This window comes from Melopsittacus undulatus, chromosome Z (genome assembly GCF_012275295.1).
Source record: "Melopsittacus undulatus isolate bMelUnd1 chromosome Z, bMelUnd1.mat.Z, whole genome shotgun sequence".
Lineage (NCBI taxonomy): Eukaryota > Metazoa > Chordata > Aves > Psittaciformes > Psittaculidae > Melopsittacus > Melopsittacus undulatus.
Window position 1 is genome coordinate 9,841,151 of NC_047557.1, and position 12,779 is coordinate 9,853,929.

General features: G+C 58.6%; 2 protein-coding genes across 2 annotated transcripts; one reads left to right on the forward strand and one right to left on the reverse strand.

Moving 5' to 3' along the window:
- Window positions 1–5,059: 5,059 nt before the first annotated feature.
- On the reverse strand, window positions 5,060–8,598 carry SIGMAR1 (sigma non-opioid intracellular receptor 1). Its single transcript, XM_034072654.1, is given in 5 exon segments — window positions 5,060–6,490; window positions 6,774–6,866; window positions 7,375–7,575; window positions 8,245–8,380; window positions 8,383–8,598. Coding segments are annotated over 5 exon segments (873 nt in total). The 3' UTR covers window positions 5,060–6,263.
- On the forward strand, window positions 8,577–11,985 carry GALT (galactose-1-phosphate uridylyltransferase). The gene is made up of 11 exons (XM_034072873.1): window positions 8,577–8,648; window positions 8,859–9,028; window positions 9,109–9,184; window positions 9,314–9,362; window positions 9,582–9,711; window positions 9,956–10,012; window positions 10,300–10,422; window positions 10,551–10,683; window positions 11,123–11,206; window positions 11,293–11,447; window positions 11,547–11,985. The coding sequence occupies exons 1-11, from the start codon at window positions 8,597–8,599 to the stop codon at window positions 11,610–11,612; spliced, it is 1,095 nt and encodes a 364-aa protein (XP_033928764.1). The 5' UTR covers window positions 8,577–8,596; the 3' UTR covers window positions 11,613–11,985.
- Window positions 11,986–12,779: the final 794 nt, after the last annotated feature.

A 12,779-nucleotide genomic window follows, 5' to 3' on the forward strand; every position in this document is an offset into this window, starting at 1 on the left:
CGGGCTTGCGGCAGCCCCGCGGGATCGCCTCGGGACCGGTGTGCCGAGAGCAGGGTCGGGGAGCCCTGACCGGAGGGGATGGGGTTGGGGTGCAGGGGGCTGGGTGGAAGCGGTTTGTGTGTGAGAGGGGAGTTCATAGTGGGGTGTTCAGAGGTGGATATATGTATATACTGGGAGAGCAGAGAGTATAGGGGGTGTGCGGGGTGTCCAAGGGTGTATACATGTATGTATGGGGAGAGGGAAGTGCACAAGGGCGTGTAGGGTGTCCAGGGGTGCATGCATATATGTATGGGGAGAGGGGATTGTGTAGGGGGGTGTACAAAGGGTCTGTAGATGCGTATAAACTCATTTCACACATACACAGAGGGTTTGCCTATGTGTGGATACCTGTGAGTGCTGGGAGAAGATAGTGCAGTGTGTGTGCAGTCAGTATGTGCTTGCGCAGGTAAATGTGTGCACACTGGGCAGCCCAGTGTCCACCACATGTGTGTGTGCAGGCTGTCTGAGCTTGCATGTGCCCGTGTACTCTGGGAGAGGTGAGCATAATGCATGTGTGTCTGCAGGGGAACCTGTGCACACGCACCAGGAGTGTGCACTGCTTGTGTGTCTGTACATGCTGTGTGTGTGTCCAAGCATCTACAGAGGCATCCTTCCCCTCAGAGGGCTGCTTCATGGTCACTTTCCCCAAGTAACAAGTGATGGAACAGAACTTAACAGCCTCAAGCTGTGCCAAGGGATGTTTAGACTGGATATTAGGAACGATTTGTTCACAGAGAGGGTGGTCAGGTGTTGGAACAGGCTGCCCAGAACAGTGGTGGGGTCACCGTCCCTGGAAGTGTTCACAAACGGTGTAGATGAGGCTCTCGGTGACATGGTTTAGTGGTGGACTTGGCAGTGCTGAGGTGACAGTTGGGCTTCATGATCTTAAAGGTCTTTTCCGATCTAGTTGACTCTATAATTCTGTGATCTGTACAGCCATGTGCATTGTCAGAGGGGCTGAACTCGTGCAGTGTGTGTGTGGGCATGTATGCATGGTGTTGGGGACAGCAATAAGTGCTTGTACGTGTACATGGAGAGATCAAGGCAGCACACCCCATGCTGGGGCTTCTAACCCTAACCCTAACCCTAACCCCATGCTGGTCCTCCTGAGGGGTGCTGTGTGTGCCTTTACCTTGGTTGGGGTCAGACTGCAAAACAACAGTGTTCCAGAGCCCTGGCCCCTGCCTGGCATGGGCAGGATGAGGCCATGCATCTCCTCTGGCACTGAAGGGGCTAAGTGCTGCTGGCTTGCCCTTGCAGCAGGGTAAACTGAGGCACCAGGTACCATCAAGCATGCCTCCAGACATCTGATGAGGGTGTAAGCGGGGATGAGCATGGGATGAGCCTGACCACTGGTGCACCCACAGCACCTCACAGCCGCAGGAGGGCCAAAGCCCCTGAGGAAGCCCAGGGCTTAGCCACAGTCACATCCCTGTGGTGTTCCCACACTCCACCTCCACCTGCCTGGCTCCCAGTTTTTTCCTGACCCCTTTTTCTGTGCAGGCAACTTTGGCGGAAGGTAAAGGAGGTGCCTGTTCTTCCCTGGGCTTTTTATGCCAGTGCAGCTGCAGGACTTGCATAGATCCCTATGGATGAGCATCATCATCCTGCAACACTAGGACACAAGGAACAGCTTTAGCCCTTTCACACCATCAGCTTGACACTAAAACCTCATGCTGCTGCACTGGGTGTTAGCGGCATGGGGTGACAGAGGATTTGGGTGCCAAAAGCTGCTGGATCTGTCCCCTCCGGGACCATTGGATGCTGCAGGGGCAGCTGCTGTGAGCTGAGTCCTTCCTTTTCCTTGGAGCATCCTGTGGGAACAGCCGCTGGCCACAGCTATGGTAGCAGCTGACTTTGCTCTTGGGCTCCACAGCCTGGGATGAACCTGTGCCCCATTCACTGCACCCCTCTGTGGGGAAAAGTCATGGCTTTTGAGCATCTGGGGGGGAGCTGCCCCTCATCCTGCCATGGTGCTGGTGACTCCTTGAGCTCATGGCAATGCAGCAGCACCAGGCATGGAGCAGCATCCTCACCAGAGAGGCTCTTGTGGAAAAATGAGCCTCTTCCCTGGGACTCAGTGCAGCTCCCGGCCCCGCGGGGCCCCCGGCCTCTGTTTATCTTTGCGCAGGAGATAAATTAGCTGTCAGCCATCCCATTTCGGGGCTGGGCTGCTGTAGTTCGCACTGGCCCATCTCGTTCAGGCAGGGCTAAGGACCTCCCAGTGCTTGCCAGCCCCTCTGAGCGGGTTGCTGGTGGCTGGACAACGTTCCTGCTGAGTTGCCCCTGGGAAGATAGGACCTGGCCCAAGGACCAGCTGCTCCCCGGGATTTTCCCAGGGGATCCCATCACACATGGCTCCAGTGTTCCTGTGTTGCACCTCAGGGTGCTGGCATCCTCTTTCGTGCCCCATCCCTTGCACAATGGGGTGAGGAGGGAGCTGGGGCTGGAGGCTGAGCAGGTTGAGTCAGGTGTGGTGATGGTGATGGGACTTCATGGCTCAGCAGGAACCCAGGCATCAGAGCTATCTCCTGTTCTCCAAGGCAGAGGGGTTAGGGTGCTTGGATCAATGTGGAGGATGTGGCTAGGTTGGCTAGTGAAGCACTGGGGTCTGCATGGGGTGTAGTCTCTCCCATTGCTCTGGGCATGGCCACCAAGGGAGCTGGCTCTGCTGGACCAGTATGACTTGCTTCCTCCCTAGAGCCTCCAGAGTGACAGCAGTGGCTCTGGGGCTCTGGACATGTGCCATGAAGTGTGTCCATGCTCAGGCTCTGCCTGGGGCAGCAAGCAGGACCATCCGTGTTCTCCCCACTCTCCGCTCAGCATCTTTGCACTACTGTGGTCCGGTGATGCTCCTGGCTGGAAAGAAAGAGAAATCCCCCAAATGGCTATCAATGGCTGTGGTGGAGACAGCACAGATAGATACTGGAGGTATAGACAGGCACGGCAGACAGCGGAGCAGAGTGAGAGATACTAGGAGCAGAGAGATACCACAAGAGGAATCGGGAGATAGATCCTGCGGACTGATCAATACCCACTGCATGTGGAGGGACAGCAAGATAGAGTGAGCTGCAGAAGGAAAGTGTTTGCTGGGCAGTGATGTGCATTTGTCCTGATGAGGGCTCCAGGGAGATGCCATTCATGGTCACTTCAGCGGTGGCTGGGACTGAGGTGGACCCATGGTGCAGGTGCCTGTGGCCGTATCCCTACACATTGTCCAGCCACTCGCAGGGGTTGGTATCCCCTGAGGTGCCCTGGGGTCACACCTGGGTGCCAAAGGGTGCGTATCTCCCACCACCCTGGTCACATCCTCTAGTCCATCTGGGATGCTCCTGCTATCTGTGGGCATCTTGGAGGGTGCTGGGTACCTGTGTGTCAACAGCAAGGGAGCTGGGTCAGTCCAGCATGGATGAGATGGAATGGGAGAAAGGGGAAGAGACAGCAAAAGCCTGCTGTGTTAAGGACCCATCTCTCTGCTAGTCTTACATGATCCTTTACAAGCTGCAACCACCCACCCTGAAGGGAAAGGCTGCTTTTTGGGACCTTTGGTTACCTGCACTGTCTCTCCTTGGTGCTCTGATGGGGACAACCCCTCCTGCTGCAGCAAAGCAGCTGGGACTCCTGCATCCCAGCCCAACTCCATCCCGGTGGCACTTGCCAGAGCTACCCCATGCCAGCTGGTTTCTCTGCTGTGCACATCCCAGCTTAGCTGGGGATGGTGAAGTATCCCTGGAGAAGCCCTCTGCCTGGACAGCTGGCCTCTCAGCCAGGCTGGGGGGGATCCCCCGCCCGTGATGGAGTTATTGACACGGGCGCTACAGAAAACACTGCTGAGATTGTTCACACTAATGTTATTTAGCAGCAATATTTCCGTAATAAAAGAAATCAATGGGCAAGAGAAAAGACCTGTCCAGACCTTTGATTTTCTCATTTTAATGGCATACTTATTTACTCCCACCAGCGTGCCCATCGGATTTTCATTACGCGGCCTTCGCTGTAAGTGGAGCAGTATTGATACGAGCTGCTGAGTTAGCTCCTTCCCGTGTGGGCCAGCACGGGATTGCTCCTGTTCCTCGACAGTGCCTTGCTAAATCTCAGGGAACAGGCATGGCATGGGGCCAGGTGTCCTTGCAGCCCATGGGAATGCACACACATGTGCAAATGGAACTTGCCCACATGCATGTGTGCACATGTGGTCTGCTCATGGGGACACAGAACACACATGTATGTCCTTACGGTCTGTACTCTGTGGGCTCTGTGCATACACGTGTGCACTCACTTGTATCACCTGCATAGGCACACATGCATGCACACGACTGTTCTGCCCACACATGTGTATACACAATTGTCCTACACACCTGTGCCTGAGCACTCACACATGTGCAATTGCTCTGACTGTATGGACAGATGCCTAATTCTTCTACCTATGTACACACATGTGCAATCCCCGCCTGTTCTACCTATATGCATACACACACAAAATCATCCTGTTTGCACCTATACACACACATGCAAGTGTGACCTGTCTGCATGTACGTGCACATACATGCACACACACATAGCCTATATACCCTGTGCTTTCCACATGCGCACCCCTCATGCTGGAGGTGGTGAACCCGTGTATGTGTCTGTGTATACCTCTTGGAGCAGCCAACCTCCCAGATGTGACTCCATCCACCCCCAAAGCCACATGCCCAGTACTGGAACAGGATGGACCCCCCCCTACTCTTGGGTCCCCCATGGAAACAGAGGCCTGGCAACACTGCAGGCTTTTGATCCTCAGCAATTTCAGTGGAGAGAGGAGTAACAGCACCATCTCCTGCCAGTCTCTGGGAGCAGAGGTGGGGCTGATCCTGCCCAACTCCATACCCCCAGCTCCCAGGACCCCAGGTGGGATGCTGATGGCTTCCCCAGGCACACTCAGCAGGATCCCCATTGAGCTGAAAGCTGGCTGCCATTCCCTATGGCAGGGGCTCAGCACGCTCCACAGACTCTCTCAGGGACCCAAGCAATTGGGATGAACAGTTTTATTACAGATACCTCTTTCCAGGTGGCAAATTAAACACAGCCCATGCGCAGGGCTGCAAATCAGCAGGACAGGGACAGTCTGGGGAGCAGGAAGAGTGACATGCTACGGGACTGATGGCCAGGGACACACATGTGTTTGGCAACAGCACGGGGGTGAAAGCCCTCCACCAAGCAGTGAACCCACACAGGTCTGGCTGCAGGGCTGCAAGCAGGGTCTGCAGACAGGCTTGGTCAAGAACTGCAGTGTTCCCTTGGCTGGGACCCCCCCCCAACAGCAGACAATAGGGGTGGCTGTCCCCAGAGAGGGTCTCACAGGCAGGAGAAGCATTTTGAGGGGCAAAATCCTATCCTGAGCAACGACAGATGTTTGGGCACATGCAGACACCAGGTATGTGCACAGCCCAGAGGCCACACGGAATGGGCTCTCCATTAAGGCGACAGACGGTGGCTTTCCACCTTGGAGGGGGACTGCAGGGAGAGGACTATGGGAAGGGGACCCCCTTCCAGCTCTGGCTATCCCCTGGGACAGGTAACACACAGAAGCCCAGGAGGGACCTCCAGCACAGAGGCTGAGCATCCCCCCACTGCTGAAGGGTCTCAGTGCAGATCCTGCCCCGTGCCAGAGTAACACTGTGTGCTGCCAACCTACATCAGCAGGGATGGAGCCATGGGGGATGCTGCCAGCTGGACACAGCATCCTGTGCTGCCCGCAGCCCAGGCAGACTGCCAGGGAGATGGGAACTTCTCAGCTGACCTTTACAGTGGGTGCTCCGGACACCTGGTGCACCCTGCCCTGAGGGTGGCATCCTCCTCCTGATGTCTCAGGAGCAGCAACCTTGTGGAACCTGGGGACAGCCAGCTCTGGTCCCTCTCCTGCTGCATGCCAAGGGCACACAGGGGTGTTTGTATCCCACAAGGCCACTCCAGCTGCAAGAGATGGAAAAGCAGGACACAGCTCCAATTGAAAGGAGGGGAAGAGGCAGGTAGTGAAGAGAACTGGGTCTGTCCTGCTGTGACCACCACAGTCCCTCTGTCCTGGCACCCAGCTGGCCCACGGGGAACAACAGAGCAATGTAGGGAAGGCACAGGGGGGATCTCCTGCTGCCTCTGCTAGAGCCTGCGCTCAGGGAGGAAGAGGAGGAGAGGAAGGTTGGGAGGAGCCAGCTGTGCACAGCAGGGCGCCCTGGCAGCTGAGCTCAGCAGCCCATGGTGCTGAAGAAGGCACTGGCTTCCAGAAGCAGGCCCTTGGCGTAGACACGCAGGGTGTAGAAGAGGGTGACGAAGTCCTGAGTGCTGAAGAGGGTGTCAGCCAGGGCAAAGGCAAGCGTGGAGGGGATGAAGCCCCGGCCGTACTCCACCATCCAGGTGCCTGCGCTCCATTGCACTGACGTGGCCTCTCCTGCCTGGTGCACGATGGTATCCCCTGCCAACACACAAAACCAGCATGGCTCCCAGCGGCTCTCCTGCACCAGGCCCAAAGAGATGTCTCAGATGGTGACCTGCAGGGCTGAGCACCCCAACCTCTCCCCAGTCTTGCTCACTTTTCTCTTACTGGCACTCACTGAGATGCTGGGATGTGCCTCTGGGGACACAAACTGCCCCATCCTGAGCTCTTGGCTTATGCCAACTGGAAGGAAGAGGCTCAGTGACAGTGGAGTGGCTGTGTCCCAGGATGTGGATGCTGCTCAGAGGGCTGCTGCACTTACCTGGATAGTAGATCTCACTTCTGGTGGTCCCCTCCTTCCACTGCCGAAAGGTCCCCGAGATGACAGTGTCAGAGATATCTGCCCAGTACCGACCTGCAGGAGGACAGACAGCACCGGCTCAGTGCATCCATGCCTGGGACAGCTTTGGAGCTCAGGGCTGAACTACAGAGCAGCCCTCCCAGGGAGAAGGATGCCCAGGGCTTTGACTCAGTGAGGAGTACAGCTGGGTCTGGTACCCAGGCTGCCTGTCTGACTGGTCACATATCACCAGCCCAGGCTGTTTGCTGTCCTTAAGCCCCACCATTCCCAGTGTTTGGCATTTCCTCCCTGCTGAAGTGCTGGGAGATGCAATGTCTGCCACTGCTTGCCAGATGGATGCGGACAGTCCTGGCCAGCCAGCATGGCATGCACAGGGACCTGCATGTGCTGTAGGACACCATGGGGGACGGTCTCCGTGTAGAGTGTTTTCCAGCATCTGCACCCCATAAAAGGAGCAGTGGGCTCCATGCAATGGGTACCCCAAGGCCAAGGCAAATGTATCTAAATAAGTGGAGAGAGCTCAGAGAAGCCCCTTGCCCACCATCCCTGTCCCCCTGCTTACCTGAGTGTCCCCCAGTGTCAACAGCTGTCCCGAAGAGCAGCACATACTCAGTGAGCGATGCGTGCAGGAGACACATGGAGCCCATCCACCCACCAGCATTCACAAACACCCACTGCAAGTCCTCGTCTGGCAGGATGTGGCCTGGGTGCTTCTTCCGTAGCTCCACAATGATCTTTGAGAAAGCCAGCTCATGGTCCAGCCCTGCAGCATCCAGGGTCACCGTGAGTCCCTGCCACAGAGCTCTACCAGCATCCCCCTCACTCCCCTCCATAGCCACAGGGTCCCAACACATCCTTAGAGGGGTCTGCCCAGGGATGACATCTCCTCTCTCCAACCTTCACCCCCGGTGGCTGCTCCCTAAATGGTGATGGAGGACATGCACTCCAGTCCTATGGCCCACCCCAGGTGCTGGGCAACATGGGGAACACAAGTGAGGTGACAGTCACCCTGCCCTGGTGACATGCAGCCCCACCACTGCCGCTGTACACCCTGTGTCCTACAGGGCCAGCCCTCCCCTCCCAGTTGGGGATCGGTCCTGCCCCTGACCTGCTCCAGCACCGAGAGCCGCTTTACCCGAGATCCCACCCTAACCGGGCTGGGTGATGCTGCGAACCTCCAGTCCTATTCCCCCACCCCACTCTCTGTCCCTGTGCCCCGGTACTGATTCCTTCCCAATACCCATGCTACTTCCCAGTCCCAGCCTCCCGGCCCCTCTCTGACCCCGGTCCCATCCCCGCCATGATCCCAGTCCCCCTGCACCGGACCCTCCTCGCTCTCCGTCCCCGCTCCAGCTCCGTTCCCCCGGCTCCCATCCCCGCTCCCCGTCACCCCCTCCACGTCCGATGGGCCCCGTCGAGGGCCAGCACGTACCCGCATGGTGCCGTGCGAGCTGCGCGATCTCGGCGGGGGTGAACTCGTACCGCTTGGAGGCCAACCAGCCCCGCAGCCCCTGCAGCACCAGCGCCAGCGCTCCCAGCGCCAGCCCGGCCCGCAGCGCTCGCCGCCCCGCCGCCGCCGCCACCATGCTGCCCGCCCGGCTCCGCTCCGCCCCGCCGGCAGCGGGACGGGCACCGGTACCGCCCCCACCGCCGACACGCCATGGCCGGGCCACCAGCGGCCCTGCGCCGGCGCCGGGAGGCGGAGCGCAGCGGGGCCGATGCGGAGGGAAGGGGCCGGGGCCGAGGGGCGGTGCTGCTGTCGGGGCTTCCGGGAGTGCGTGGCCATGGAGCCGTCGGGGGAGGAGGAGAAGGGGGGCGGCCGGTTCTGTGCCAGCGGTACGGCCGCGGCCGGAGCCTCCGGACCCACAGCACATCACCGGGAGCTGGGGCTGCGGGGACCCCCCCCTGCCCGGGGGTGGCAGCCGGGACCCCCCCCCGGACTGAGAGAGGGAGGAAGGGGTGAAGCTGATGGGGGCATAAGGCGGGGTGCAGACTATGGTTCACCCTGAGTTCTCCCTCCCTGACCCCACTGGTGTCTCCCTGCAGAGCACCAGCACGTCCGTTACAACCCCCTGCGGGATGACTGGGTGCTGGTGTCGGCCCACCGGGTGAAGCGGCCATGGCAGGGGCAGCTGGAGAAGCCGCCCCCCGAGGATGTGCCCCGCTGGGATCCCAACAACCCTCTCTGCCCCGGGGCGACGCGGGCCAATGGCGAGGTACCAACAAGGACCCAGGCATCCGGGCTCCTTCCTTCCACTGCCCTGGCCCCCTCTAATCCCATCTCTTGCCCTCGCAGGTGAACCCCCAGTACGAGGGCACCTTCGTGTTCCCAAATGACTTCCCGGCCCTACAGCCTGATGCTCCAGAGCCTGGTAAATTCTGGGGGAGATCAGGTTGATGGGGACCCACAGGCTGAGATCCCTGGGGTCAGTGGGGTGACCCTTAGGGGCATGAGTGCGCCTCCAGCATCCTCTCCTTCCCCACTCTCTGTCCTTACCCAGATGACAGCGGTCATCCCTTGTTTCGAGCTGCAGCAGCCCGGGGGGTGTGGTAAGTACATCCATGGCTCTAAGGGGTCTGGTCCATGGTGTCAGCCAGGATCAATTGGATGAAGCTGTACTGAGCCTGGTCCCCTCCTTGCGCTCCCTGTTCTGCACACACCTGCATTCTGGGCGTCTCATCCCTGTCCCTCGTTCCCCTGCACCCGATGGGACTGTGGGGGTCCCCAGAGATGCTCCTCAGTCCCAGCTGTGTGTGTTTCCTCTGCAGCAAGGTGATGTGCTTCCACCCCTGGTCGGACCTGACGCTGCCTCTCATGTCCCTGGCAGAGATCCGGGCTGTCATCGATGCATGGGCAGAGCTGGCGGCTGAGCTGGGTGCCTCCTACCCCTGGGTGCAGGTCCGGGGCTGGTGGGGGCTGCCTTTCTCTCCCTGCCCTGGGGGTCCTGGGTGGAGGCAGTTGGCCAGCAGTGGGTGTTCTGGCAGTATTTGAGGTTGGGACCATCCCTACCCCTGCTTTGTGCCCCTTTGAGCCTTTCTGGATGGATGTGAGGCTCTGCTCTCCTTTGGGATGCTCTCCTGGTGTGTGGGGACACTATGGACCCTGGGGCTGGAACCTACTGGCTTCACCTCTTCTTCCACAGATCTTCGAGAACAAAGGAGCGATGATGGGATGCTCCAACCCGCACCCCCACTGCCAGGTGAGGCTGTCCCACCCTGACCTGCCTTAACTGTGAGTACCTGCGGGCCGCCCTACAACAAACCAAAGGACAAGATGTGAATGGGAATCCCCCTGCGCTGATCCCATGTTTTTTGCAGGATACCCTCGTACCTCTCCTGTTACCTTCCCTCTTTATGACTGTCCCTTCTAGTACCACATGTCAGACTCTCCACCTGGTGGCAGCACGGACCTGCAGATGGGCAGCGTTTCTGGGGCACCCCTGTAAATGCAGGGTGCAGGTAACCTGTGCCCCCATATCCCCCCTAGGTATGGGCCAGCAGCTTCCTCCCGAACGAGGCATGCCTGGAGGACCGGACCCAGCAGCAGCACCTGAACCAGCACGGTGTGCCCATGCTGCTGGAGTACGCTGAGCAGGAGGCTCGTCGGAAGGTGAGGATGTGCCTGTTGTCCATATCCCTTCTCTAGGAGATGGATATATGCTGGAGTGGGACCCTGGGGGTGCCCATCCCCTGGGCTTTGGGGCTGCGTGTGTCCCCATGGAGCTCCGTGTCCTGCAGGAGCGGCTGGTGGTGGAGAACAAGGACTGGCTGGTGGTGGTGCCGTACTGGGCTACCTGGCCCTACCAGACCCTGCTGCTGCCACGTCGCCACATCTGCCGCCTCCAAGACCTCCACGAGGGCGAGAAGGACAGTGAGTGATTCTTATGCCCTATCCCATGTTCTGTGGGATTGACCTTCATTAGCAGGCAGCTCTGTGGGTCCATGTACCCTCTAGCTGCTGGGCTTGGCTTGGGGGAGCAGAACTGGCACCCCTGTCTTGCTAGGATAAGAGCTGGGTATACAGGCACAGCCAGTACTGGTGAAGGGACTAGTTTCCTGTTTGAGTGATGAAGCACATGGTGCTCCATACTTTTGGGGCAATGGCTGTTGAGGAATCGGGACTTCCACCATGTTGCTTGGGTTGTCTGCATGGGTGGAGAGGGGAGGAACTGCCAAGTGCATCCCTCCTCCTTGTCACCAGTGTCCACTATGGTGAGGGGTGCTGAGGTTGACCCCTCCAGCCTGGTGCACTGTCTGCCTTGGACAGAGCTGGCTGGCTTGGGTTGTGATTCCCCAGCTCTCCTTTGCAGGCCTCGCCTCCATCATGAAGAGGCTGCTCATCAAGTATGACAACCTCTTTGAAGTCTCCTTCCCCTACTCCATGGGCTGGCATGGTGAGTGACATGGTTGGGAACCCCCACAATCTTCTTACTCACGGGGCTTATCCATGGGGCTCATGGAGTGGCTGCACCCCTGCCAGGAGCCCCCACAGGTCCCTACCTGGAGAAGGACTGCAGGCACTGGCAGCTCCATGCCCACTACTACCCCCCTCTGCTCCGCTCTGCCACTGTCCGCAAGTTCATGGTGGGCTATGAGATGCTGGCACAGGCACAGCGGGATCTCACCCCGGAGCAGGTGAGCACAGCTCTGGGGGGACTGTGGGGAATAGGGGGTCCTGTGACAGGGCCATGCTCAGGACCGGCCACTGGTTGTCCCTTGTGATGTGTCCCACAGGCAGCTGAGCGCCTGCGGAGCCTGCCCGAGGTGCACTACAAGCAGAGGGCTAAGGAGATGTCATGATGGGGAGCAGCAGGGCCAGCCCTCACTGTGCTTCATGAGACCAGGAAGAGGAATCAGCTGGGGATGATGAGAGCTGAGGCCTGGCAACTCATGTCACTTGTGAGCTCTCTGATCTCCAGCTTCTGAGCCTTGTCCCCACTTAGGGGCTGGTTTTGCCTGTTGGGATGCCCCAGTCCTAATCTTGTGGCATCATCACACAGACGGTGCTGTTCTCTCTGTCCCTTTCCCTATCTCTTTTGCCTCCACAGCATGCTCCTACCACCACTAAAGGTCTTACCCTCCTTACTATTCCAGTCTTACTGGTGGGACTGGGAGTGCTACCTATCTGTGGAGGAGCACAGATCCCCATAGTCAATAAAACCCTCAAGCAAAGTGCCTCTGCCTGTACCCTCGTGGCTCTTGGCCTTGGGTGGGAGGTCTGGGGGTCTCTGGTAGGGACCGAAACTGCTGAGGGGAATAACACTGAGGGCTGCAGGGGATGTGCTGGCAGCCCCATGCTGCTTGCTCCTGTTCCTATCTCTGCGTTGCCTCCTCTTCCTCCCTGGGGGGAGCTCTCAGCCTGTCTCTGGGTGCTGCAGGCTTGGGGTGGAGTTGGAAGAAGGGAGGAATTGATGCTGCCCAAGGCTGGTTAAGCTGCTGGAGAGGGCTGAGGGCTGGCAAACGTGCTGCATGGATGCTTCTGGAGAGAATACTTGGCTCCAGAGCTGCTCCTCTTCCTCCTCTCTGCCTGAGGCTGCCAGGGTTCAGCCCTTGTTCTTCCTGCTGCATGTTCTGCAGCTGCTGTGCAGGGCTGTGGGGATGCAGCAAGGAGCTGTCCTCTTTTCCCTTCCCTGTGCCCACCAGTGGTGTGGGACAGCAGCACCCTCGTCCCTAGACTGAGCCGAGGGATGCTGCAACCAGCTCTGTGCTGTCCCCCACTGCAGACCCTTCCCCTAGGAAAGCCCCAGGACTGTCCTGGGGTAGGTCCTGGACAGTGATGCCCCACAGCTGATGTGGGGGGATGCACAGTGCCATTTGGCATTGCTTTCTCTGCAGAAATAGTCTTTTATTTGTCACTAAAGAGCCATTCTCATAACTTTTAATGAGGCCTTGTCAAATCTGTGAGTGGGCTCCTGGGGGCTGGAAATACCTTGTGAAGAGAGAAACACTTTGTGCCTACCTACAAGA

What these genes read in the sequence shown, in the direction of transcription:
- GALT (XM_034072873.1), top strand. Translation starts at nt 8,597, where the DNA reads ATGGAGCCGTCGGGGGAGGAGGAGAAGGGGGGCGGCCGGTTCTGTGCC. An exon ending in CGGCCGGTTCTGTGCCAGCG is followed by an intron (nt 8,649 to 8,858) that starts GTACGGCCGCGG and finishes GTCTCCCTGCAG; the next exon opens with AGCACCAGCACGTCCGTTAC. An exon ending in CCTCCTACCCCTGGGTGCAG is followed by an intron (nt 9,712 to 9,955) that starts GTCCGGGGCTGG and finishes CTTCTTCCACAG; the next exon opens with ATCTTCGAGAACAAAGGAGC.